The sequence below is a fragment of the Buteo buteo genome, chromosome 9 (genome assembly GCF_964188355.1).
Source record: "Buteo buteo chromosome 9, bButBut1.hap1.1, whole genome shotgun sequence".
NCBI classification, from domain to species: domain Eukaryota; kingdom Metazoa; phylum Chordata; class Aves; order Accipitriformes; family Accipitridae; genus Buteo; species Buteo buteo.
In genome coordinates this window covers 41,463,542-41,486,141 of record NC_134179.1, presented here as the reverse complement: position 1 = coordinate 41,486,141, position 22,600 = coordinate 41,463,542, and the positions used below count along the sequence as shown (strand labels likewise).

The window sequence follows — 22,600 nt, the reverse complement described above, 5'->3', positions numbered from 1 at the left end:
GACTTGGGGTGCAGGTAGCAAGGAGGGGGTGTACAGGATTGTGCTCTCCGTGTGCTGTGATGGGTTTAGGCTGCATGTGCAACAGGGTCTGCTTTCCAGAGCTCTTAAGCTGCTGGGTGCTGGCTTATCTCCCCCAGCGATGACTTCTCGTAGCTACAAGCACACGGGCCAGCTCTGGGCTCCTTGGCACCGGCTGTCCCAGAGCTGGCTGCTTGCTGGCTTTGGTGTATGAGGTCCTTGTTTCCATGCTAATCCCTGCTGCAGAGATTCCCCTCTGTGCTGTGCACTGCGAGTGCTTGGCTGAGCATCACCTGGCTCTGCTGTATCTTGGTGAGTGATGCTGATTTACACTTGCTGATGACCATTCAGGTTGTATTCTGTCTTGGACTTGTGTACATGTCAGTCTCCTCTGGGGTCTTTCCAGAGTGTTTCCTGTTAAGAGGGTGAATCTTGAAGGGCAGGTTTACAAATGGGTAAGGGGAGCTCCTCAAGATGTGTTTGATGGTCTTGCTGCAACACTGCAGATACTCAGAGGGTTCCACTGCTGTCTCCCACGTTCTGGGTATTTGTAGAGCCAAGATCTCTCAGGAGCAGCGTGTCTTCACTTGAGACACCCCCGTCATATCTGTCTTTGTTAACCCAGCCCTGAGTATGGTGGGGAACAAGCACATCTTTGTTGGCTTACCAGGCTGGGGGACTCTGGGTTTGCAGATGCTCTCCCAGACCAATGTCCTAGGAAGGGAGGAGCAGAGCCCTGGATCTGCATGGGTCAGCAGGATGGGGGGAGGCCCTCGGCCACCCAGTGTCCCCCACAGCCACACATCTGCGTGCAGCAGCCAAGAAAGTCCTTCCCCCTCTTCCTCAGCTCACAGGAGGTTATTTTCTGTGCAGGGATGAAGTCCCAGTTCTGGACGGGGTACCTTTCCAAGCAGTCTCAGACAGGACCCTGTCACCCTTCTGTCTCTCCTGATTATACAGAACCTATTACGCAGCATCTCTGGTAGTTTCCAAACCACTCGGGTTATTTTGGAGGCTGATTCATTTGTGTGGCTGCAGAGTAGCAAAAATATCAGAGGAAAGTGAATTTCTATCAAAGCGAAGGCCATGCACTCCTGAGCAGGGAGCTGCTCCCAGTTGCCTGCTGGTAATTGCTGATGCTGAACTGGCAGGGTGAGATGCTCATCCATGGCGTGCCAAGGTGTTGGACACGGGCAGTCCAAAAGCAACAGCTCAAGTGCGTCACGATAAAAAAGTTATCCAGCTTAGCTGGGAGTCCAAAATTTAAAGCGGCAATAAATAGCAGATCAGAGCTTTGTAGAGACATTTTAAGTGACTGATTTCTTAGTAGGAAAGCTGATGGGGCAAGAATCTGCCTTAAATAAGGGACTCTGGGGGGACCCAGCTCCTGGCGAGAGCTGGGGCTGAGCCCCACGGCACCGTGGGGGTGATTCGTGCCTGAGGCAGCACCTGTTGCTGCGCCCAAACTGCTTTTACCTATCGGAGGCGCAAAGAGTTTGATCTCGGTTATTTATAGCAGCTGCTATAAATGTGCCAGGATGTGCCACGCTGGGAGCAGAGGGGCTGCTCACCCCGTCCCAGCGGCTGGGGGTGGCTGGTCCCACAGTGAGCTGCTTCACTTGGGGTGGTGGGACCTGGCTGTCTCTCCCACACTGTCTCCCACACTCACTGGTGTGGGAACTGGGCTCACTGGGGGAGAGGGGTGATGGGCCGAGCCCCCTGCAGAGTCTGTGTTTGGCTCTTGGCTCCTTTCCTTTTGAGTGATGAACCGGTGATGCTGATGGCTCTGGGGCTGCGGTGTGCAGGAGCTGGACATAGGCTTAAGTCCTGATCCTCCTCCCTGGGGTCATCCACTATCTCTGGGTGGCCACAAAGCAGTCAGAGCGGGAGCAGATGCTGCCAAAGACCCCAAAAAGCAACAAAGCAATTCCATGCCCAGGGCAACATCTCCTTTGAGGACCCCCTGCTTAGCCTTGGGCAGCGCTGCCAACCCCCAGCATCTTCCCCTGTGGCTGCGAGCCCCATGCCTGGTGCTGCTCCATTGGCAGCCGTATCAGCGTGGCTTCAGCCGAGGAAGAGGAGATATGGGCCGAAAGCAAAGCTGGTGCTGCTTGCTTGAGCTCCCCTCCTGCGCTCGCTCCTGCCAGGGGGAGGAATGAGCAGAGTCATGGGGCTGCAGAAACTTGACTCCTGCGGTGATCGCTGGTGGCAGCTGGAGGCACGGCCACCTCGGCTGGGACCGCAGGCTGGGTGCAGTGAGCGGGGACGGGGCATTGCTGGGGGTTTGGAGGGGAAGCACCCGGCGGGAGGCTCCAGGGAAGACGTGGACCGTGCAGCACCCGGTGCACCGAAGCCTTGGAGAGCAGTGTGCTGCCGAAGGGGCTGGAGCCCTACAGAGCGCTGGCGTGGTCTGTAAAGCAGGCTTGTCCTAACAGCTCTGCAAAACCCTGGTTCCAGGGCAATTGAGGCTGCCTAGACCAACAAGCTCCTGTGAGTCCTCAGAGTCCGCAGGAGATGGGGTGGGTTGGTCCCCACCATGGGTGCTGTGGGTCCTGCTTGAACATGCATCAGTGCATCCCCGGTGAGATTCGGGGCAATAGAGTCAGACACAGCCCAGTGCTTTTGGCTCGAGCTTTGAGGCCACTTGTATCCAGGGAATGCAAAGGGCAGGTTTCCAGAGCTGCTCAAGTAGAGCATGAAACGGGGGTAAATCCAGAATAACTCTGGATGAGAAGAAGCAACGGTGGTACCCTGCTGACCCGCTGCCATGGGCACAGTCCCCTCGCAGAGACATGCGGTGGCAAAAATTCCTTTTTTTGCTTGCTTTGATGAGGTGCCACCTTTGGGGTCCAGCAGGCCTGGGGTGAGATGGGGCTGTGCCCCTCTGGGGTAGCTGCTCCGGGCTCTGTTTTGCAGCGGGTTGGGCCACAAGCTGGGCTGTGGGCAGTGCTAGACAACTCCACTTTGCAGTGATGTGACTCGGTTTATCTTATTAGATAACCCTGTCCAGCAAGGACAAAACTCTCCCTCTTCTAAAATAGGTTTAAATACAAAAATTGGTGCTCTTGTCATTTGATTATTTTTTTTTTAAAAGTTGCCCTGTTCCAAAAGGCAACAAGTTGCTCCCATCCCTCTACCAGCTGCATTTTGAACGTGCATCGAAGCCCTGGTGCTTGGAGCCACAAAGGGGCTGTTCGAACACTGTGATGAAGGTGGTCTCTGCCCAAGAGACGTTGCAGCTGGGGGCCAGTCCCTGCTTCATCCCTGGGATTGGATGCAATGGGGGGTGAGCAGTAATACCCCCACAAAGATGTGCTGCTGGGGGGATTGCCTGCCCTTGGCAGGACAACATCCATTTTGCACACCGGGATTCAATTCAGCGGTGATAGTGAGGGAGCGTGGTGGCTTCTAAAATGCAGTTATCCTGCACTACTCAAAATCAATACCTCCCTTTGCTTTTATCACTTGGTTTTGTAATCACCATGGGAATGTGTCGATACTGTTACGCACCCAGAGTCTCTCTTCCCATCAGGGCTATCTATAAATGTCCGGTTCTTCTTAATTACAAAGGGCTGAAGGTTTCCAGCTCTCAGCATGGTAGGGCTGGGTCTGCGAGGAGTTTTGAGCCTATAGCTTTTTCGGGAGCAAGTGCTCAGCAGCATCACAGAAAGTTTTGGTGCATGGAGGAGTCACTGCTTGCCAGTGGGGTGCTCATTTTGGGGAGGGTGAGGCCCAGATATCCCAGTATCCCTGCAAAGCAGGATCAAGTGTTACGGTATATTGGGCTCATCTGACACAGGCTGGTGTTTATGGGTTGAACAGATAGCGAGGCAAAGCAGAGGCAAGGTGATGCAAAGCAAGACTTTTTCTGGTGTCTAGGAAGCCTTTTCCAGGTGTTTCGGCCTCCCTGAGGGCATGGCAGCCTGTTTCTCTGGGTGCAACCACCCAGCTCATCCCCACTTTGGTCTCTCCAACAGCGGAGCCACCCTTATCTCTCCCAAATGGCCCATTCTATTCCTGCCTGGGGAGTCATTCTGATCTCCATAAAATTAGCAAGTGCCATTATTGCCTTGCTTTTTGGCTCAAGATAAGACTTTAACCCTTTTCTCTCAGGAGCAGAGCCATCCAGCACTGCAGAGTAACCACTGCAGGTTACTTGTATTTCCTATGGACAGGTGCTGTGAAATGGGCCACTGATCCTGCAGGACCGAGCTCCTCTGGCTGAGGAACCTCTTGCTTTGAGCACTGTATGTTGCTCGCACGAGGTGCAGGATGAAAGCTGCCCATGCCTTGCAGCATATTGCAAAGGGGAGACAGCTAGAGCGGTGCCACTGACGCCGAAGGTGTTTTGTTTTGTTGAACAACCCTGTCTAGGTTGTGAAATTTTGTGTCTAACAACAGCCAGCTGGTGCCAGGGACACCAGCTGCTCAGCTCATATGGTGCTCAACCTGATGGTGCTTTTCGATCAGAGGGTGAATGGGGGTCTGGGAGGAGAAGGAGCACACACCGTGCTCCGTCTGCAAGCGATCCATGCATAATAATCTTTCCTGCGAGCTCAATAGTTCTGCAATAAACTCGTTTGCAAAAACTCACCAAGATCCTGCCGTCACCTGGCTTCAAGGGCTGAGCAAAAATGCCCCAAAGTGGCACCAGCTGGCATTGCCTTCTCAGCCCTCCTCTCCCCAGCAGGCTGGGCGCAGGCGTCCTGGGAGCAGAATGAGAGGATGGCCGGCCTGCCGCACATCCCGGGCCCCGAAAACCTCCGCCCCTTCACGCCCGCCTCGCTGGCTGCCATCGAGCAGCGCATCGCGGAGGCAGAGGCACTCAAGGTAAAGCAGCAGCACATGGAGCTGCCTGAGGAAGAAGAGATCAAGCCCAGGAGCGATCTGGAAGCTGGCAAGAACCTGCCCCTTATCTATGGTGACCCACCGCTGGAGCTCATCGGGACCCCCCTGGAGGACCTGGACCCTTTCTACAAGGATAAGAAGGTGAGGGGCAGAGCTTAGCCCATGGGTAGACTTGGCATTACGTGTAAATCCCAAGAAAAAGACCAAAGCATGGACCTCCTCTTCTTTCCACCATGCCCCAGGGTCTCATCTGAGCCCATCTTGGTGATCCGTAGCCCCAAACTACTGTGGTTGCTTCTCCTCCAAAGCAGAGCATCTGTTCCTTGGCAGTTACAAGCCTTCGGAGATCCAAAGCACACATAGAGGTCTCACCTCTAATGGCAGCACTTGATCTGTGGGTGTTTCGGGGGTGTGCAGAAGGGCTAACCTATCTCCCTCCTTTCTTTTCTCCACAGACGTTCATAGTCCTCAACAAAGGGAAGTCCATCTTCCGCTTCTCGGCGACCCCTGCCCTCTACCTGCTGGGGCCCTTCCACCCCGTCCGCAGAGGAGCCATCAAAGTGCTTGTCCATTCATATCCTTGCCCTCTGTGATGCTGCTCCATTGCCAGGTCAAACCCTGATGGTCAGAGTGCAAACAGTCCTGGGAGAGGGCTGAGAGAAGTGTTTCATGATGGCGTGGCGAGCAAATTTCCTGGGCTGGCCCCCACCATGGCCAGGACCCGCTGTCTGGCCATCCCAATGCTTTGGTCCCTTCCCAAGGCGTGGGTGCTTGCAGGCTTTGGGCATCTTGGTGGCACCAAGAGGTCAGTCTTGGTTGGAGAAGGGAAGAATTCTAAGTGGTAGAGCTTCCTAGGAAGAGGTACAAGGTCTCTGAGGTCTGGAGAGACTCGGAAAGGAAAGAAAATGATTACAGATCAGGGGATCCTGTCCCATCTGGGAAGTGGGCAAATTGGGGAGCTCAAAGGATGCTTTGGGAGAGGGAAAGCAGAGGAACCAGGACATTGGGGTACAGGGAAGGAGGCAACTTGGGCAGTGCTGGGGCTTTTGGTGTGAGACAAGCAGAGATGGAAAGACAGGAAAGGATGCCAAGAGCAAGAGGGGCACTAGGATGGGTGGGAAGTGATCCCAGCAGAGCTCTGGTGGCAGCAGGGGGTGGTGGCCAGGAGGCAGGAGGAAAAAGAGGGGCAGAGGGATCAGACAAGTGGGGAAAGCTGTACCCTGGGGTGATGGAGAGGAAGGAGCATAGGCGACAAGAAGGGAGGCAGACCCAGCACCATGGAGATGGGGAAGGGAGCAGAAGGGGATGGCAGGGGCCAGGACCATGCATGGGAGCACAGAACTGAGACGGGAGAGAGCTGCAGGAGGAGCAGGTCAGAGTTTGGGACCAAGGTGGGAGTCAGGACAGGAGTAGGGGTTCTTGCCTTCATAACAGTATGAAGGGGGGAATCTAGGCAACAGCCACAGCATTTCTCCTTGACCAAGTTTTAAATTGTTCAGCATGTTCATCATGATCACGATTTTAACCAACTGTGTGTTTATGACAATGAGCAACCCCCCGGCGTGGTCCAAGAACGTGGAGTAAGTCCGTGCCTCCCACAACCTCCCCCAGCCATGGGGACCATCCTCAGGAGGGGCAGGACCAAGGCTGAGAGGAGTGTTGGGATCCAGGGACCCTTCAGAGGAGGAGAGGTGTCACTGGGAGATGCTGGTGGCCATCTTGATCTCAGAAGGGATGTCCGCGCTCTGCATTAGGCATTGCAAAGTGTGGGAGTGTTTCAGAGCTGCCCAAAATCTGGTGGGGTCCCTGTGACAGCAGACCACTGCAGAGCAGGCTGCGTCAGGTCGGGTCAGCAGTGATAGTCTGGAGAGGCTGAGCAGACCCACGAGTCCAAAGAGCATGGACAACCAGCCCCAGGCGAGAAGGGGAGAATGAGAATCCAGCATTTTCTGCTGTGGTTCTGCACAATCAGGTCTCAGCAGGGTTTTACAGAGACCGTGATGGTGGTGGGGCATCAGCAGGGATCAGAGGTATTGCAGAATAGTCATCAAAGGGATTGGTACCTCAAGATGTCCCAAGTTGCCTTACAAGGAACCCAGCAGCCTGTGACTGTGAACCCCCAAACTCAGCTCCCCAAGATGGTCCCACTGGCAGGGGTGGACAAAACCTCATCCTGAGCTGACCCTTGGACCTGGGTGAGCATCCCCTGAGCTGCCATTCCCATTTCAGATATGCCTTCACTGGGATATACACCTTCGAGTCCCTCATCAAGATACTGTCGAGAGGCTTCTGCATCGACAACTTCACATTCCTGCGCGACCCGTGGAATTGGCTGGACTTCATGGTCATCTCCATGGCGTGAGTTTGGTGGGATGGGGAGAGGACAGGAGGTCTGGCCACTGCACCCAAGGGAGGGGAATGACCCTGGGGAGGAGGGCTGAGAAGCAGGGGGGTGGGTGCCTGGCAGAGCCCTTAAAACCCTTTCCTCTCCTGTCCTGCAGCTACATTACCGAGTTTGTGGACCTGGGGAACATCTCTGCTCTCAGGACCTTCCGTGTCCTCCGTGCCTTGAAAACCATCACCGTGATACCAGGTGGGACTTAAAGAAGGGGTCTCCTCTCCATATCTTCCCCTCCCTCGAGCGTAGGTTTTCCCACAGTTCACAGCAGTTTCTTGTTCTTTTGACAGCTCTAAGACAAAAGAGAGGAAATAAGGTATTTGATACTTATAAATAATTTTCCACCTATTTCAGCTTTTGGGTCAGGTCCTGCTGATTTTACATCTTGAAATTAGCTGTGCTGACTCAGTTGTTTGGCCAGGGAAAGCCCCTGATGAGCCAGATGTGGTGTTTTTAGGGCTCCTTGGAGATGCCTTAAGTGGGCTTGTGCTCACATTGTGTTTATGGTCTCGATTAACCGATACATTTTGCTTGGTCCTTGGAGCCATAAATTTAGTTTTGTCCCCACTGCTGACTGCTCTGGTGCGAGGGTTGAGATATTTAATGGGTATTAGTGCAAGAGCCATGTGGCAAGTGCTTAGCATCACCCCAAACATCTAGCCTGCAGTGTTAGGAGCATGTTATCAAATACCTCTGATGGCTGTTTCCCAAGTTTGATAGCATTTCAATACCCTGGTTTGGTACCACCTAGTGCAAGCTCACAGAAATGATAGGTCAGACCCCTTGAAGAAGCATGAGATTGAATTGAAAATGATAATTTCTTGTGGTGAATAAATTCTTGTGTCCCTGCAGTTTCCAGATCTTTAGGGTTCATACTTGAATGTTTTTTGCCTCCATCAAACAGGCTAAAAATTGCATTTAGCAGAACATAAGCTGCTGCTTCTTTCTGGAATAACGTCCCCCCAAGAGGCTCTGCAGAAATAGCAGTTGCAAAAATAAGCTGTTTTAGAACAGCTGTCCTCAGCAGTTCCCAACTTAGACAAGCCCTTGGAGAACAGGGTTTTACCTAAATAGGTGGTTTTTTTTTTTTTGGGGGGGGGGGGGGAACTAGCATGATGACAGGACTAAAAATCATGTGTCTTTGGAGAATTGCCTCTACATGAGAAAGCTCTGTGCTCAGAGCTGCTTTTAAGATCAATGTCAGGATGTCCCAGCATCACCCATCATCCATGTAGACCTCGGGTGACAGGAATGACATCCTCCATGTGAAAAGCCCACTGAGGATCTGTGGGCAAGCCTCCTCTGTGGAAGAAACAGCGATGCTGGGGGGGGGTGGATGAGTTAATCCTGATGCTTAATGCAGATGTCACTTTGTCACCTTCACTCGGACACATTTGGGTTTCTCCCGCTTGAAGGAATCAGGCTAGAGGGTACGTGGGGGCTCCCAACCACCCATGGGGCAGCAGCATGTGGGGGTGTTGAACCACGGAGGCTTTTCTGGAGCTGAGAGCAGTGGTCAGCATCTTCCAGCTGGGATGGCAAATAGCTTTTCCACGTGCCGCAGCAAAGTGGGCTACTCTACTGGCTTGGCCCAAAAAAGGTCTGACTGTGGTATTTGGGGAAAAGGTGAAGCCAAAGGAATTCATGGCTGCCAGCCTGAGATGAGATTTGGCTGGTGATACCCAGGTTAAGGTTGGCATGGGGAGGCTTGGCTGGCACCGGTCCAAAGGTGACAATTCTGGGGGAGGCGTTTATGCTGCCCAGCAATGCGTGGGGCAGCTGGGATGCAACATGGGGCACAGAGCTGGGGGTCTGAGCACACGGGGTGAACTTGGTGACACCCCATGTCCCCACCAGATCCAGCGTCTTTTGGGAGCACCGTAGCACGTTCTCCACAATTAGCAAACAAGCAATTAGCTCAGTAGTGACACCTCCCCCCTAGGGCTGAAGACGATCGTTGGGGCTCTGATCCAGTCGGTGAAGAAGCTCTCAGACGTGATGATCCTCACCGTCTTCTGCCTGAGCGTGTTTGCCCTAATCGGTCTCCAGCTCTTCATGGGGAACCTCCGGCAGAAGTGCGTGCGGTGGCCCCCCCTCAACGACACCCTGCTGGGGGACTTGGGGCTGGACAACGACACGTTGGCCAACACAACGCTCTATGGCAACTTCACCGACGGCATTGCCAGCAACTTCACCAGCAACTTCACCAGCAACAGCACCTTTGATTTCGAGGCCTACATCAACGATGAAGGTAAACACTCGTGCACCCCCTTCTCTGCTGGCCCATCACCCTGGCTTGCTCCTCGGTTTCCTTGCTCTTCATCCGTGTCAGACCCAGATGGTTTGCTTGCATGGATCTTCTCGCCAAGGTGCTTTGCAGGGACATGTGGTTGGTGGGTGAAACAGGGATTGTGCATACTCACAGGATAGCCAGATGGGATCAAATCCTCCTTGCCAGGGAAAATGCAGTCCACCTGGGCAAGCTAAACTCCTCCAGAAAGGTTTCACCATGGGAAGCCTGGACAAACCAGTGTCTCCATCTCTCCCACTTGCTTCGTGAGGGCACAATCTCCCCATCGGGGTGGGCACTGGTGAACAGCCGCTCCACCTGGCTGGTCACAGCAGGGAAACCAAACCCTCCAGGAGCAGATGGGACTTTGGGTGGAAAACCAGAGGGAAGGATGCAGGAATGACATTTCTCACCCACTTTCACTGCATCATAGCTAGGTCCTTCCCCAAGTACTGCTGCGTCCAGTGAGCATTGCGTGCAAGCATGCGACACTGTGACAGCCAACAGGAGGGGAAGGAGGGAGAGGTGGGATCAAGCCCAGGTCCTCGGACAGGTCTCCAAGTTTGCTACTTTCCTACTACTTCTTTGAAACAAGTTTGGCCCAAAAAATTGTGGTGGGTTTTTTGTTTGTTCTTTGGTTTTGTGTTTTTAAACTCCATGAAAATGTAAAAATCTCAGAAAATCTGCCTGGCAGAGCTGCACAGTGGCAGGATGCTCCACAGGGATGTTTCACATCTCGTTTAGGGCATTCAACAGAGCTCAGCAGAAGATTGGGTTATGTCTCGGCTGAGCTGCTTTGCCTGACCGTACAAGTAGCTCTGGCATTAATTACAGGAAGGCTTCTTGGTAGGGGTGCAAATTCAATACATAGGATCTAGTGAGTGCAGTGCAAATAGCAACAGCACTCTGCAGCCATGCGTTCAGGTTAACGGCTATTGGGGCCAGGCCAAAAACATATCGCCTGGAGTTTTACAAGTGGGACATCTCCTCGATGAGCCCTCAGAGGTTAAATAAAAGCCTGGTGGCAAGAAGCCAGGCAGAGCTGGAGATGCTTTGAGGAAGCTCCAGAAATCCCTGTGTGGCTCCTGGAAGGGCTGTGCTAGGTGATACCCAGGATGGAGTCCAGCTGCCCTCTGCCATGTCCTGGGGTGGGTGTCTCCAGATGCTCATCTATGTGTCCTTGGGGACAGCTGACCTGTGGTGGCACTGCTTGGCAGCTCCTGTGGCTCTGGGTCTGTGCCCAAGCTGTAAAGAGGAGCTTTAAGGACCCCTGGTCTGTAAGCAGGGTAGGTTTCCCCACCAGGTAGGGGCTGGTTGGGATGGGAGCAGCAGGAGGAAGGCGATGGCCATGGAACAGTAGCAGACAGTTTCCCCAGGCTTTTTGGGGACTCCTGCAGTCCCCCATGCTCAGTGCTCCCTGGGAATGCCCTGCTATTTTGTACGTTTTCTCAACAAAACGGACCAGCCCTGGTCCTTTGACCGCATGTTAACCCACCTTCCCAGAAGGTAGGCCAAGCCTGACCCTGGCCAACCTGGCTGTTTCCAGAGCTCTTGATGGGCTTGGGAACCATCTAGTTCGGTTGGTGAAACAATGCCATCAGGTGTCTGAGCTAGTGCCAGGTAGTTCAATGCAAATAGCAAAGTCAGCAGAGAGGAGATAACCCAGTGCCCAGCACTAGGATTCAGGCAATTTGCCTGACAGCAATGAGCTTCCAAGAATTTGAAAAATCAATGTTTGGTGTTTTGTTTGTTTTGGGTTTTTTTTTGATGTCTTGCTCTTTCCCCAACTGCAAAGCCAATTTCTACTTTCTGGAGGGAGCGCTTGACGCCCTGCTCTGCGGGAACAGCAGCGATGCTGGGTGAGTGCAGCTCACGCTGGTGGCTGACGTCCCCTCTGGCTCCCCAGGAGGGGACGAGGCAGCCAGCGGAGCCTGTGGGACCACTGATGCTTGGGATGGGACAGGATCGGGACTGGGAACGTGCCTTTGCAGGTGAATGGTCCGGGAAACCCAACTGTATCAGCTTGGAGGGGGTATCAGTCCGGGCACCCTGACTATATCAGCTTTGGGGAAGGGGGTATCAATCCGGGCATCCCGACTATATCAGCTTGGATGGGGGTGGTTCTGCTGAAGCACCTCCAGGGATGGAGCGTTTCGCTGCGGGTGCAGGAGGGGCAGCCCCAGGGTCTCACGACAGCTGCCCCTGTGGCTCCTTTGGTAGGAAGTGCCCTGAAGGGTACCAGTGCATGAAGGCGGGCAGGAACCCGAACTACGGCTACACCAGCTACGATACCTTCAGCTGGGCTTTCCTGGCCCTCTTCCGCCTCATGACGCAGGACTACTGGGAGAACCTCTTCCAGCTGGTAGGCACCAAATTTTTATCCTTGTGCAAATGCTTCTCTCGTTTCAGTGCTGCCCCAGGTCTAGGACAGGTAAAAAGTCACTTGACTGGAACCCTGTGGGACCTTGTCCTGTGGTTTATGGATCTATCCGGAATCGGCAGAGATGGGGCATTGTCCCATCCAGTTCCCCAACCTGAGCAGTGCAGTGTATTTTCCAGGGCAAAGCCCAGGTGTGCTTCAGTGGTGCTGACAGCTGTATTGTGGAAATTGAGGATTTATAAGAGTATCTAGTACTTCTCTGGCTTGAGCTAAGGGATAAGGGGGAAAAGCGAGGTCACTTGTCTCCTGCATTGAGTCACCCTCTACAGACAAGTTGCAGACACCATAAAAATCCCAGCTGACCCTGGGTCCAGAGACTGTTTAGATAAAAGCAAGCCTACATCTAAAGGCTACACGTGTCTTCTGGAAATGATTATGCCCAGATTTGGAGTTAGAAAAGGGCCACTCTTGGCCCAAGGGTGAAACCTGAGAATTTGGGAGCTGAGAGATGTTAGCCCCTGTCACAGCAAAGCGAGTCTCTCATGAAATATGGGTCCCATCTCCATACACGCTTGCAGCCCTCGGGCTACCAGACAGCACAGAGCAGCATGGCTGGGTTTGCTGAGACTTCTGGCTGTTTCACACAAGTCCTAACCCAGTGCCGTGGACTGCAAGAAGGTCAACTGGGCAATGACCAGCCCTTGGGGAAGATGGGAGCAAAATACTGTCCTCCTCCCACAAATGGGAGGGTGCCCTGGTGCAAGACCTTTCATTGGAAGCATCACCAAAACCGATACTGTGCTGAGGTGGTGTGACAGCCTGTGCCTCCTCTTTCCACAGACACTGCGTGCAGCAGGGAAAACATACATGATCTTCTTCGTGGTGGTTATATTTCTTGGTTCCTTCTACCTCATCAACCTCATCCTCGCGGTGGTGGCCATGGCTTACGCAGAGCAAAACGATGCCACATTGCTGGAGGAGCAGGAGAAGGAGGAGGAATTTCAACAGCTCATGGAGCAGCTGAAGAAGCATCAAGCAGAGCAAGAGAAGATGGTTGGTGGAAAATGTGGGGGCCAAAATGAGGAACCTTAGGAATAGCGGGGGGAAAGGAGAGGCACCGACAAGTGTGGTAGTGCCTCTATGTATAATCCAAGAATAAGCCTCATTTGGTCCATAGTAAGCAAAGATAATAGAGTAACTATTTTGGAGGTCACAGCTGAATCAAAAAGTTGAGATACTATCCTGGGTGCAATAAAAAGAAGGCTGAAAAGATTTAATTTCCACATCCAAAATCCAGCACAGGGAGCACTGGGAGGCAGCAGAGAGGTGCAGCACAGAGGTGTGGTATTGCTTGAAAGGAGGAGGTGAGAAACAAGGCATAAAAGGCACCAGAACTAACAATATATCTTCCTGCAGCACATCAAAAGCAGGAAACCTGGCAGAGAGCCTGCACAGGCACATTATGACCAGGGTACAAAAGAAGCACTCAAGGAAGATAGGGTAGTTGCAGCAAAACTAAATGCATTAGCAAACCATTTCCTTTTGGCCAAGAATGGAAAAGAGAAGAGAGGGCTCGAGAGACCCTGCGGCTTGCCTGGGGAAGTCCCGGTGTCCTTGCAGGAGCCAAGGCACAGCTCTCGGGGTCTGGTCTCACTGCTCTCCCCCAGCACACGAGCAGATATGCATGCCTGATGCTGCAGAGCGTTTGCAGTCAAACGAGCTGGTGTCAAAACGAGTGGTCTCTGAAGCTGCCCGATTTCCACCCTTTTCATAGAATTGTATAATACCCTCAGCAAGTTTGCAGATGACACCAAGCTGAGTGGTGTGGTTGACACACCTGAGGGATGGGATGCAATCCAGAGGGACCTGAACAAGCTCAAGAAGTGAGCCCATGTGAACCTCATGAGGTTCAACAAGGCCAAGTGCAAGGTCCTGCACCTGGGTCTGGGCAACCCCCAGTATCAATACAGGCTGGGGGATGAAGGGATTGAGAGCAGCCCTGCAGAAGAGGACTTAGGGGTACTGGTGGATGAGAAGCTGGACATGAGCCAACAATGTGCACTCATAGCCCAGAAAGCCAACCATATCCTGGGCTGTATCAAAAGCAGCGTGGCCAGCAGGTCGAGGGAGGTGATTCTCCCCCTCTACTCTGCTCTTGTGAGACCCCACCTGCAGTACCATGTCCAGCTCTGGGGTCCCCAGCACAGAAAAGACGTGGACCTGTTGGAGCGAGTCCAGAGGAGGGCCAGAAAAATGATCAGAGGGCTGGAGCACCTCTCCTGTGAAGACAGGCTGGGAGAGTTGGGGTTGTTCAGCCTGGAGAAGAGAAGGCTCCAGGAGACCTTATAGCAGCCTTCCAGTACCTAAAGGGGGCTTATAGGAAAGATGGGGACAAACTTTTTAGCAGGGCCTGTTACAATAGGACAAGGGGTAATGGTTTTAAACTAGAAGAGGGTGGATTTAAACTAGATATAAGGAAGAAGTTTTTTACAATGAGGGTGGTGAAACACGGACACAGGTTGCCCAGAGAGGTGGTAGATGCCCCATCCCTGGAAGCATTCCAGGTCAGCTTAGATGGGGCTCTGAGCAACCTGCTTTAGTTGAAGACGTCCCTGCTCGTTGCAGAGGGGTTGGACTAGACCTTTAAAGATCCCTTCCAACCCAAACTGTTCTATGATTCTCTGAATATCAGGTTGGAAGTGACCTCAAGTATCATCTGGTCCAAACTTTCTTGGCAAACGCATGGTCTAGACAAGAGACATTTGCTCCATTGTGGTCCTGGGGTGTTACCTTAGCCCCTTTCCCATCCTTGGGAGTCTCTTTTCAGCACAATATGCCTATAAAAACATGGGCAAAAGCTTCTGTGATGTCTGATACTGCAGCCCAGCTATTTTCCATCTCTAATCATCACTTTGGTCTATGTCAGCAATGTCCACAAGGGACATCCCTGCAAATCTGACTGTTAGTCTGGGCAAAAGACCAGCTTCCTTGCATGTAGGGAGAAACACAAAACAATGTTTTCCTCTCTCTAGAGCTTCTATCTCTCGCTGCTTATCTATGCTGGGCCACAACATCCTCCGAGGAAGTGGCTTGCTCTTATCTGGCTGCTGCTGTTTGCAGGATGGGTCTAAGCAAGCCCTGCCCAAGGGATGGGGACTCCAGGGCTGGGCATAAAGCTGGTCCTGTGGCCAGTTCCCTGAACAAATTAACCAGTGAGTTGCCCAAAGGCTTTATTAAGGGATGATACTCCTTTATTGTCACCTACAGAAATGGAGAAGATGGAGGGAATAAGACTGAGGGCAAAGCTCCTACAAGAAATGGGCACTCGGATCCATTTAATATCCAGAGTCCGAGCATGGAAACTGTGTTGCACCTCAGCAATATGCAGTGGGAACAGAGAGGTTCCCACTCTGCTGTGGCATCCTTAATGCTACCAGAGGGTGTAGTAAACTTCAAATATTAATACCAGTCTCGGAAAGAAAAAAAAAAAAAAATTATTGAATGTGCAAATGAAAACCTAGTAAACAACATTTGGGGGAAAAAAATTAAGTTTTGATGCAAACAGTCACAAATTCAGTGCAAGTCCAAAAATCTTGGCCATCACATTTCAGTAAGAGCCTTGAAGATTTTCCTTCTTTCCCATTTGGGATGAAAGCATGTTTCAAAGATTGGAGTTTCCTGCAAGACAAAAATTAGAAGGTTTGCATAGTTTTTTTCCTTATGAATTATTCACCCTAACCGAATTTGAACAGATTTGCTGTTACAGAGAGCTTATTACGGTGGGGTGTGCAAGTGAAAAGGAAAGGCTTGCAAATTCTGTTTAGCTACTGCAAATTGTTATCTCTCATTGTTGCTCATGAGGACCTGAGTTTGCTGCCCAGGTCCTGCAGCAGCAGACTTTGGAGTCACAAAGTCCTGCCCAGGATGGTCCTGGGGCTCAATTCCCCCTCCTCCTTAGCCTGGTGCCCTGCAGCGATTGCGGGAAGCTCCCGATGGCTGCGGACGTGCGGGTGACGGGGACGTGGGTTGCTGCAGTTGCAGGACCAGCGATCCAGCAGCGGTTCCCTGCCCAGCAGCGTGGCCGAGAAGGAGCGCGACTCGGACCTGAACAGCGACCAGGACAAGGCAAAGGACTGCAACGGGCAAGTGGTCCCCAGGATCAAGCTGGAGCGGTCCGCTACGGTGATTGATGTACGTGCTCGGCTCTGTCTCTGCCATCCCTTGAGGGTGCCCACCCCAATAAACCCCAGTGGAGAAACAGGCTCATGCCCAGCTTGTTGTGGGTCAGGTCCTACGAGCCTTTCTGCAGTCCACCCATGTTGCACCCCAAGGTCTCTCCAGACCATGCCCTTTTTTCTGCCTGCTCTATCTTTAAGTGCATTAAATAGCCTGCAGTGCTCTGCATTCATCCCCTGTGGCCTCCTCTTCTTCTAGTTCAACCCAGGCAATGAGCCGGAGAAATCAGACCACAACCACCTCACTGTGGGGAACCAAGATGGGCCGGGCCTCGAGAAGAGGGTGGGGAGCGCCATCAGTGTCATCTCCAACACTATGGAAGGTACGTCCTTCCCCAGCCTGGGTGAGGGCTGTGTGTGCCAGCTGGTTTAGCCCAACTGTTGTGCATTGGTGGGCTTGCGGTGCTCGGCACACACCAGTGATAGTGGCTTTCCTACATCTCCAGCCCCACGCGAGGGATGACTCCGGACCTGGGGCCTCCGTATGGGGTCAGTGCGCTGCAGTGATGCTCAAGCAAGGCTTTTCATCCTAACTTGCTAGGATGATGCCTGGAGGCAATAATACAATAGCTCATGCAAATGAATTGGATTGCAATTTGTTACAGCAGTCTCCAGAGTCAACTGAGAGCTGTTGAGTGGCTTCCTAAGAGCTGCTGTCTCAACTTCAGCAAAAAGTACCATAGACTCAGCAGTAACAGATTTCTCAGCCCTGTCCTCACCGAGAATGGGTGCAAAACCCTCTGGCCACCCCAAAGCAGTTCCCTTGGATGTCCCTGCAATCTCAGCGTGGCAGAGACACCTCAAATCCTGCCCAGGTGTTGAGAGCAGGATTGGACCCACGGTTCCCTCACTGACCTGCCTTTCCATTCCTCTCTGGTTTGGAGGCTAAGGTCTGCAACATCACTGTGCCTGGGCATGGGAAGGCTCCTCCTTTTAGTCCTCATATTAAACTCATAGATGGTCTAGGGCTGGTTCAGGACAGGTCTCTTGTAGTGGGTTAGCACTTGCCCCACCCAGGGGAGGACAGGATAAGCCTACACTGATGTCATTTTTCTTTCCTGCCCTCAGAACTGGAGGAAGCTCATCAGAAGTGCCCATCCTGGTGGTACAAATTTGCCCACACGTTTCTGGTGTGGAACTGCTGTCCTCCGTGGATAAAGCTCAAGGAGTTTGTCAAGCTAGTGGTGATGGACCCCTTTGTGGACCTGGGCATCACCATCTGCATTGTGCTCAACACACTCTTCATGGCCATGGAGCATTACCCCATGACGGAGGAGTTTGAGAATGTGCTGTCCGTGGGGAACCTGGTAGGCAGCTACAGGCACCCCATCCTTCCCCGTTTAGAGCCAGAGCAGCCACACTATCCACCATCCTGCTGCGATTGTGTCACCTGAACAGCATGCATGGCTGGAAACACATCCCAGCTCCTGCAAAAGTGCTGCAGGGGTCTGATCACAGCATCCCCGTGATGGGTTGGACTCCAGGATGGCTCAGATCAAGGGAAGCGATACAGGGGTGGGATCCAGCATCCCCTACTCCCCTTCTGCTGCAGCTTCTGTCCTGCTTGGTGCATCTCAGTGATGCCAATGTGGCCATGGCCTTGCAGAGCTGTCCTGAGCCATCTTCTGTATTGCAACCCAGGGTCAGGTACAAGCTGCTGCCAGCCCTGGCTGACACCACAGTGTCCTCATGATGCTGGGTGGCCACATGGCAGAGCAGGGGCCATTTCAGATTCTGGGAGCAAACCCACTGAGCAAGAAGCAACAATGTTAGAAGCATTAGGAAAAAAATAATAATCCAGTTTTCCCAGTGAAATCACTGCAAATCTGGGCTGTCCTGGTTTCATAGGCATATTTAGCAACCAGCTGTGGCTGCTCCTGCGTGGAGCTCAGGGTAAATGGCTTTCAGCTGGATGCAATCTGCTGGTGGGACAAGTCCGGGGGCCCCCTGGTAGCTCTGGGAAATGCAGCTAATGGATGGGAGAGCTCTCCTGCCACCTTGCCCTGCTCCAGCACCTGCCAGGGCCTCTCTGTGCACGGGCACTGGAGTGACACATGCTGGTGCCCAAACCCTGGGTGGGCAGGATGACGCTCAGCACATAGCTGCTTTGTCTCTGGTTTCATTCAGGAAATACAAGGGGATTAATCGGCTGTTGCTCAAAGCACAGTCACACTGCAAAGACGGTTCCAGCTTTTCCTTCGTGCCAGCAGCGGTTTCTGGCTGCATGTACACCCCAGTGTCAGTGGGGATGGGGATGATTTGCTGGGGAAGGGCCAGGGAGGGATGGGAGCAGGAGAAGCAGCTCCCACTGAGCCACAGTCTTCCCCCACATTGCCTGCCTGTGCCCAAGACGAAAGCAGCAGCGCCTGCTGCTCATCTTGCTGCAGGCAGACAGATGACCAGGGTGTAAGCGAAGAGAGCAGGGATCAGCTGGCAGGAGCAGAAAATGGGGAATTTATGGGCTGGCACGCAAAGGGGCATGTCAGGGAGCATCCCCTGGGATGGCAGAGCAGCAGCCTTTCTGCAAAGCGGAGGCAAGGACCTCCCATCCACACCTAGGGCAAAATTTGTCACTGGGCCCACACTGCACATGCTGTGTCATGAAATTGCATCAAGGATGCTAATTGTCACATTGCTAATTCCGCTCTGGAGTAACGTGATAATGCACATTGCCGTTATAGTCCCAGGAAAAGAGTAATGTTTAAAAGCCGGATCAGCTTTCGCAGGGCTCAGGGAAGGGCAGGGGTGTCCCAGTAGCAGCCCAGTTCCCAGTGCTGGGAATCTCTGTGATTCAGCAGTTGGTCAAAGGGGGTCCCTTTGCCAATGCAACTTTTATTTTTAATTTCCACCTGCCAACACACACCTTTGTGTCTCTCCAGAAGCAATCAGTCACCAGTACTCCAAGCCTGGCTTCACAAGCCACACTGGGCAGCAGCTGGGGAGCTTGTTCCCAACTGGACCTAACAGGATGAAATGCTTTGGGAATGCCCCAAAAAAGAGAGGGGCTACCCCCACACCACACCAAGGCTCAGGACTGGCTTACAAGAAAAGTGACAGGGCGCTGTCTCCCACAGGTCTTTACGGGGATCTTCACGGCAGAGATGGTCCTGAAGCTCATCGCTCTGGATCCCTACGAGTATTTCCAGCAGGGCTGGAACATCTTTGACAGCATCATCGTCACCCTGAGCCTGGTGGAGCTGGGCCTGGCCAACGTGCAAGGGCTTTCTGTGCTCCGCTCCTTCCGCTTGGTACGTGCCGTGGGTCAAGGTGTACCTGGGGGTTTTGGATGTAATTGTCACCAGGGTGGAGAATGCTGGTTCAACCTCCTTTATGGCAGTCACCAACTTGTCCCCTGTTAAAGATAACACTGACAGTCAAGCTAAATATTTAGGAAAGTTGGAGTGTGCTCTTTGCAAAGCAGTTGGGTGTTTAATCCCTCCTGCCTTAATAAAACTGCCACATGAAGGTCTAATCCCAGCTTCGCATCCTTGCTGACACCTTGGGGCAATGAAAACCCCAGGCAAATCAACACCTTCTCTCCTTGCTCCTCGTAGCTGAGGGTTTTCAAGCTCGCCAAGTCTTGGCCCACCCTCAACATGCTCATCAAGATCATCGGCAACTCAGTGGGCGCCCTGGGGAACCTCACGCTGGTGCTGGCCATCATCGTCTTCATCTTTGCCGTGGTGGGGATGCAGCTCTTTGGGAAGAGCTACATAGAGTGTGTGTGCAAGATCTCCATCGACTGCACGCTGCCCCGCTGGCACATGCACGACTTCTTCCACTCTTTCCTCATCGTCTTCCGCATCCTCTGCGGGGAGTGGATTGAGACCATGTGGGACTGCATGGAGGTGGCTGGCCAGACCATGTGCCTCATCGTCTTCATGATGGTCATGGTCATTGGGAACCTCGTGGTGAGTATTGGAGCTGGGGTGGGCCCTCAATGAAAGGTGGGGGGCAAGGACGGAGGGTGTCATGGGGCTGGGGAACGCTTCTGCCTCTTGCTCTCTGGCCAATGCTGTTCAGCTCAGCTTATCTACAGGGCTGTGCCTATAGGCATGGCCTTGTTGGAGCTGTACAGGAGGATGGGCAAAGGGCTCGAACTCCCTCCTGTAGACCCAGTGGGGATGTTCTGTGTAAAGCAGGGTAAGAAGCAATTTCTGAGGGACTTTCAGCTGAAACTAGATCAAGGACAGAAGGGGAAACTGAGGCATGGAAAACTTAACAACGAGCTTTAAGCAGATGCAGGGGCAACTCTGGATCAAAAAAGAGCTCATCTTCAAGCTGCCCTTTCTTCTCCACGTGGCTTTTCAGGCTTTCCTCCCCCGCTTCCCACTCTCCTGTGATGAGGGATGGAGGCAGTGTTATATCCAGCTCACCCCAGGGCTGGCCCTTTGCTCCTGGCTGCTTTTAGGAGCAGACGGCCCCACCAGAAGACTTTTGCAGATCCCCAGCATGCCCAGTCCTCATGCACAACCCCTCTGCAGCACGGGGGCTCCTTCCACTGGGTCCTGGTGAACCCCCGATCACCATCACCCTCCCTCTCTGCCCGTTGCCCTCCTCGCTAACCCAAGCTGCTTGCTGCCTGCGCTGCAGGTTTGCAAGTTCCAGGCGAGCGTGAAATCCTTTCTAAACTTGGTAACCCTCTCGCTGGTGGCTTTGAAGCTTGTTTTCCAGGCTGTGTGGGCCCTGCTCTCCCTTCTTAAGGAGCAAGGCAGGGGAGGGAAGCGCGGCAGCTTGCCGAATCGCTCCTATTACTTGCTGGGGTTGTGTAAGCCCTTTGGAATCTGCTTTGAAAAACTATCTGCCCAGGGAGCTGCTGACGCCTCCCTCCCCACGACGGGTGGTTGCTCCAGCCCTGGGCTGGCACAGCCATCCCGAGGGGTGAAAACAGCTCTGGGGAGAAACCCAGACCACCCCACAGCTCGGGTCAGGGGTAAGGCAGCTTGGAGTGACCCACTTTGAGGGCAGAAAGTTGGGATTTGGGTGCTGCTTGGCTTCCCTGGCTCGTGCCAGGTATTTGGGGTTTTGAACTGGCCCCCATAGCAGCATGGAGAGCCACGCTGGCTGCAGACCTCACCCTGGGGTGTCCTGGGGTCTGGGCTGGCTGGTGCTGGGCATGCATCGTCTCGTGGTGGGGAGCAGCCCCATGTCCCCCCTGGGCTGCCCATCACCCAGCAGTCAGCAACAGTTTGTAACGCTACGTTTCAAGAGGGAACCTGTTCATTTGAATTGCAATGCTGAATCAGGCTGAAAATCACCCGTAAGCAGCAGGAGCATCTCCAGAACAGTCTGCAGAGAGTGCAGGAGCTTAGAGATTGGGAATTGCAGCTGGGGCTCCCTGGAGAACCTCCCCAAAAGGAGCTCTGGAAACCTTTCCTCTTCTGGAGCCAGTTTTTGGAGTAGGATAGCCCATCCACCCCTCCAGGAGGCTTTCCTGGAGAAGATATGGAGGTGGCACGATTTTCAGCTGGTGGGGTCAGGGCAAGCTTTGCAGCTCCTGCTGTGCTCTGTGCTGCTGCTGCACGGGGTTCATTTAAAGCTAAGTAGAGAAACACAGCGCACGACCACCTACAGAGCCATCTCTGCCCTCTTCATCCTCTCTGCCAAGCTCTCCTGGCCATGTCTCCGGTATTTCCGAGTCCTGGAGCCTGTCCCGCACAGCCTCCTGAGCATCCCGACTCCAGGGAGGTGTGTGTTTCTCCCCACTTCCCCTGCAGAGGAATAAGGCGACAGGCAGTCATCCTTTACTGTTAATGACACTTTGAGCATTTCCTTTGGGGTTATTAAGGGAAAAGGGAGGAAGTCAGTCGGGTGACAAGGTAACGGACTCCTATCCAAAAAAGCCAGAGCCAACAGCAACTATTAGCTGTAACTGGTATTTAACGTAAGTATTAAACTGATGGGATAGTAGGGATTTATTTAAAGATGCGATTGAAGTCATATGGTATGAGCCATGTGAAAACAGCAGTGACCTTGAATAGCAGCTAATTCCCTTCTCAGATACGCTGCTGGCACAAAAAGGCACAAACATCAACAGCTGTGGGCTTGGCCCATTGGCCGCTTTGCACAGCAAGAGCATGTCTGGGTGCCGCCGATGCTCCCGTAGCCCGGGGAGAGCCCGTCCTGCTCCTTTTCTCATGAGCCGCTCTGGGTTTCTGGCATGCAGCTAGTCCACTTGTGCCAAGCGAGGCTGCGGCGGCGTCCAGTCACGTTTTGGGCATGGTGAAGTAGGAGAGATCTGGGCGAAGCAGGAGAGCGCCTGGGCTTGGAGCTATATAGAGCATTGCCTTTGCATCTCATGAGCTGACTTGTGTTGAGATGAAATGCCACTTTCCATGGAGCAGAGCAGTCTCTGGTAGAAAGGGATGAGATTACAGCTGTAGCTCAGGCTCCTACGTGGCTCCAGGGAGTTGAAGACCCTCAGGAGCTCA

The 22,600-nt window shown here is 53.1% G+C and overlaps 1 protein-coding gene across 4 annotated transcripts in view; it reads left to right on the top strand.

Moving 5' to 3' along the window:
* SCN4A (sodium voltage-gated channel alpha subunit 4) overlaps positions 1-22,600 on the top strand; it is a 47,451-nt gene that overhangs the window by 8,346 nt on the left and 16,505 nt on the right. For 2 of the 4 annotated variants that reach the window (XM_075036222.1, XM_075036220.1), the window contains exons 2-15: positions 4,709-5,007; positions 5,322-5,442; positions 6,359-6,446; positions 7,096-7,224; positions 7,368-7,459; positions 9,207-9,515; positions 11,350-11,413; positions 11,775-11,916; positions 12,775-12,987; positions 15,970-16,125; positions 16,369-16,492; positions 17,238-17,476; positions 19,244-19,417; positions 19,724-20,080. In XM_075036222.1, the coding sequence (XP_074892323.1) occupies positions 4,744-5,007; positions 5,322-5,442; positions 6,359-6,446; positions 7,096-7,224; positions 7,368-7,459; positions 9,207-9,515; positions 11,350-11,413; positions 11,775-11,916; positions 12,775-12,987; positions 15,970-16,125; positions 16,369-16,492; positions 17,238-17,476; positions 19,244-19,417; positions 19,724-20,080 (2,472 nt within the window). In that variant the 5' untranslated portion in view covers positions 4,709-4,743. Of the gene's footprint in view, positions 1-4,690; positions 5,008-5,321; positions 5,443-6,358; positions 6,447-7,095; positions 7,225-7,367; positions 7,460-9,206; positions 9,516-9,547; positions 11,414-11,774; positions 11,917-12,774; positions 12,988-15,969; positions 16,126-16,368; positions 16,493-17,237; positions 17,477-19,243; positions 19,418-19,723; positions 20,081-22,600 lie in introns of those variants that run through there. The other 2 variants (XM_075036221.1, XM_075036223.1) reach the window with 2 other exon arrangements.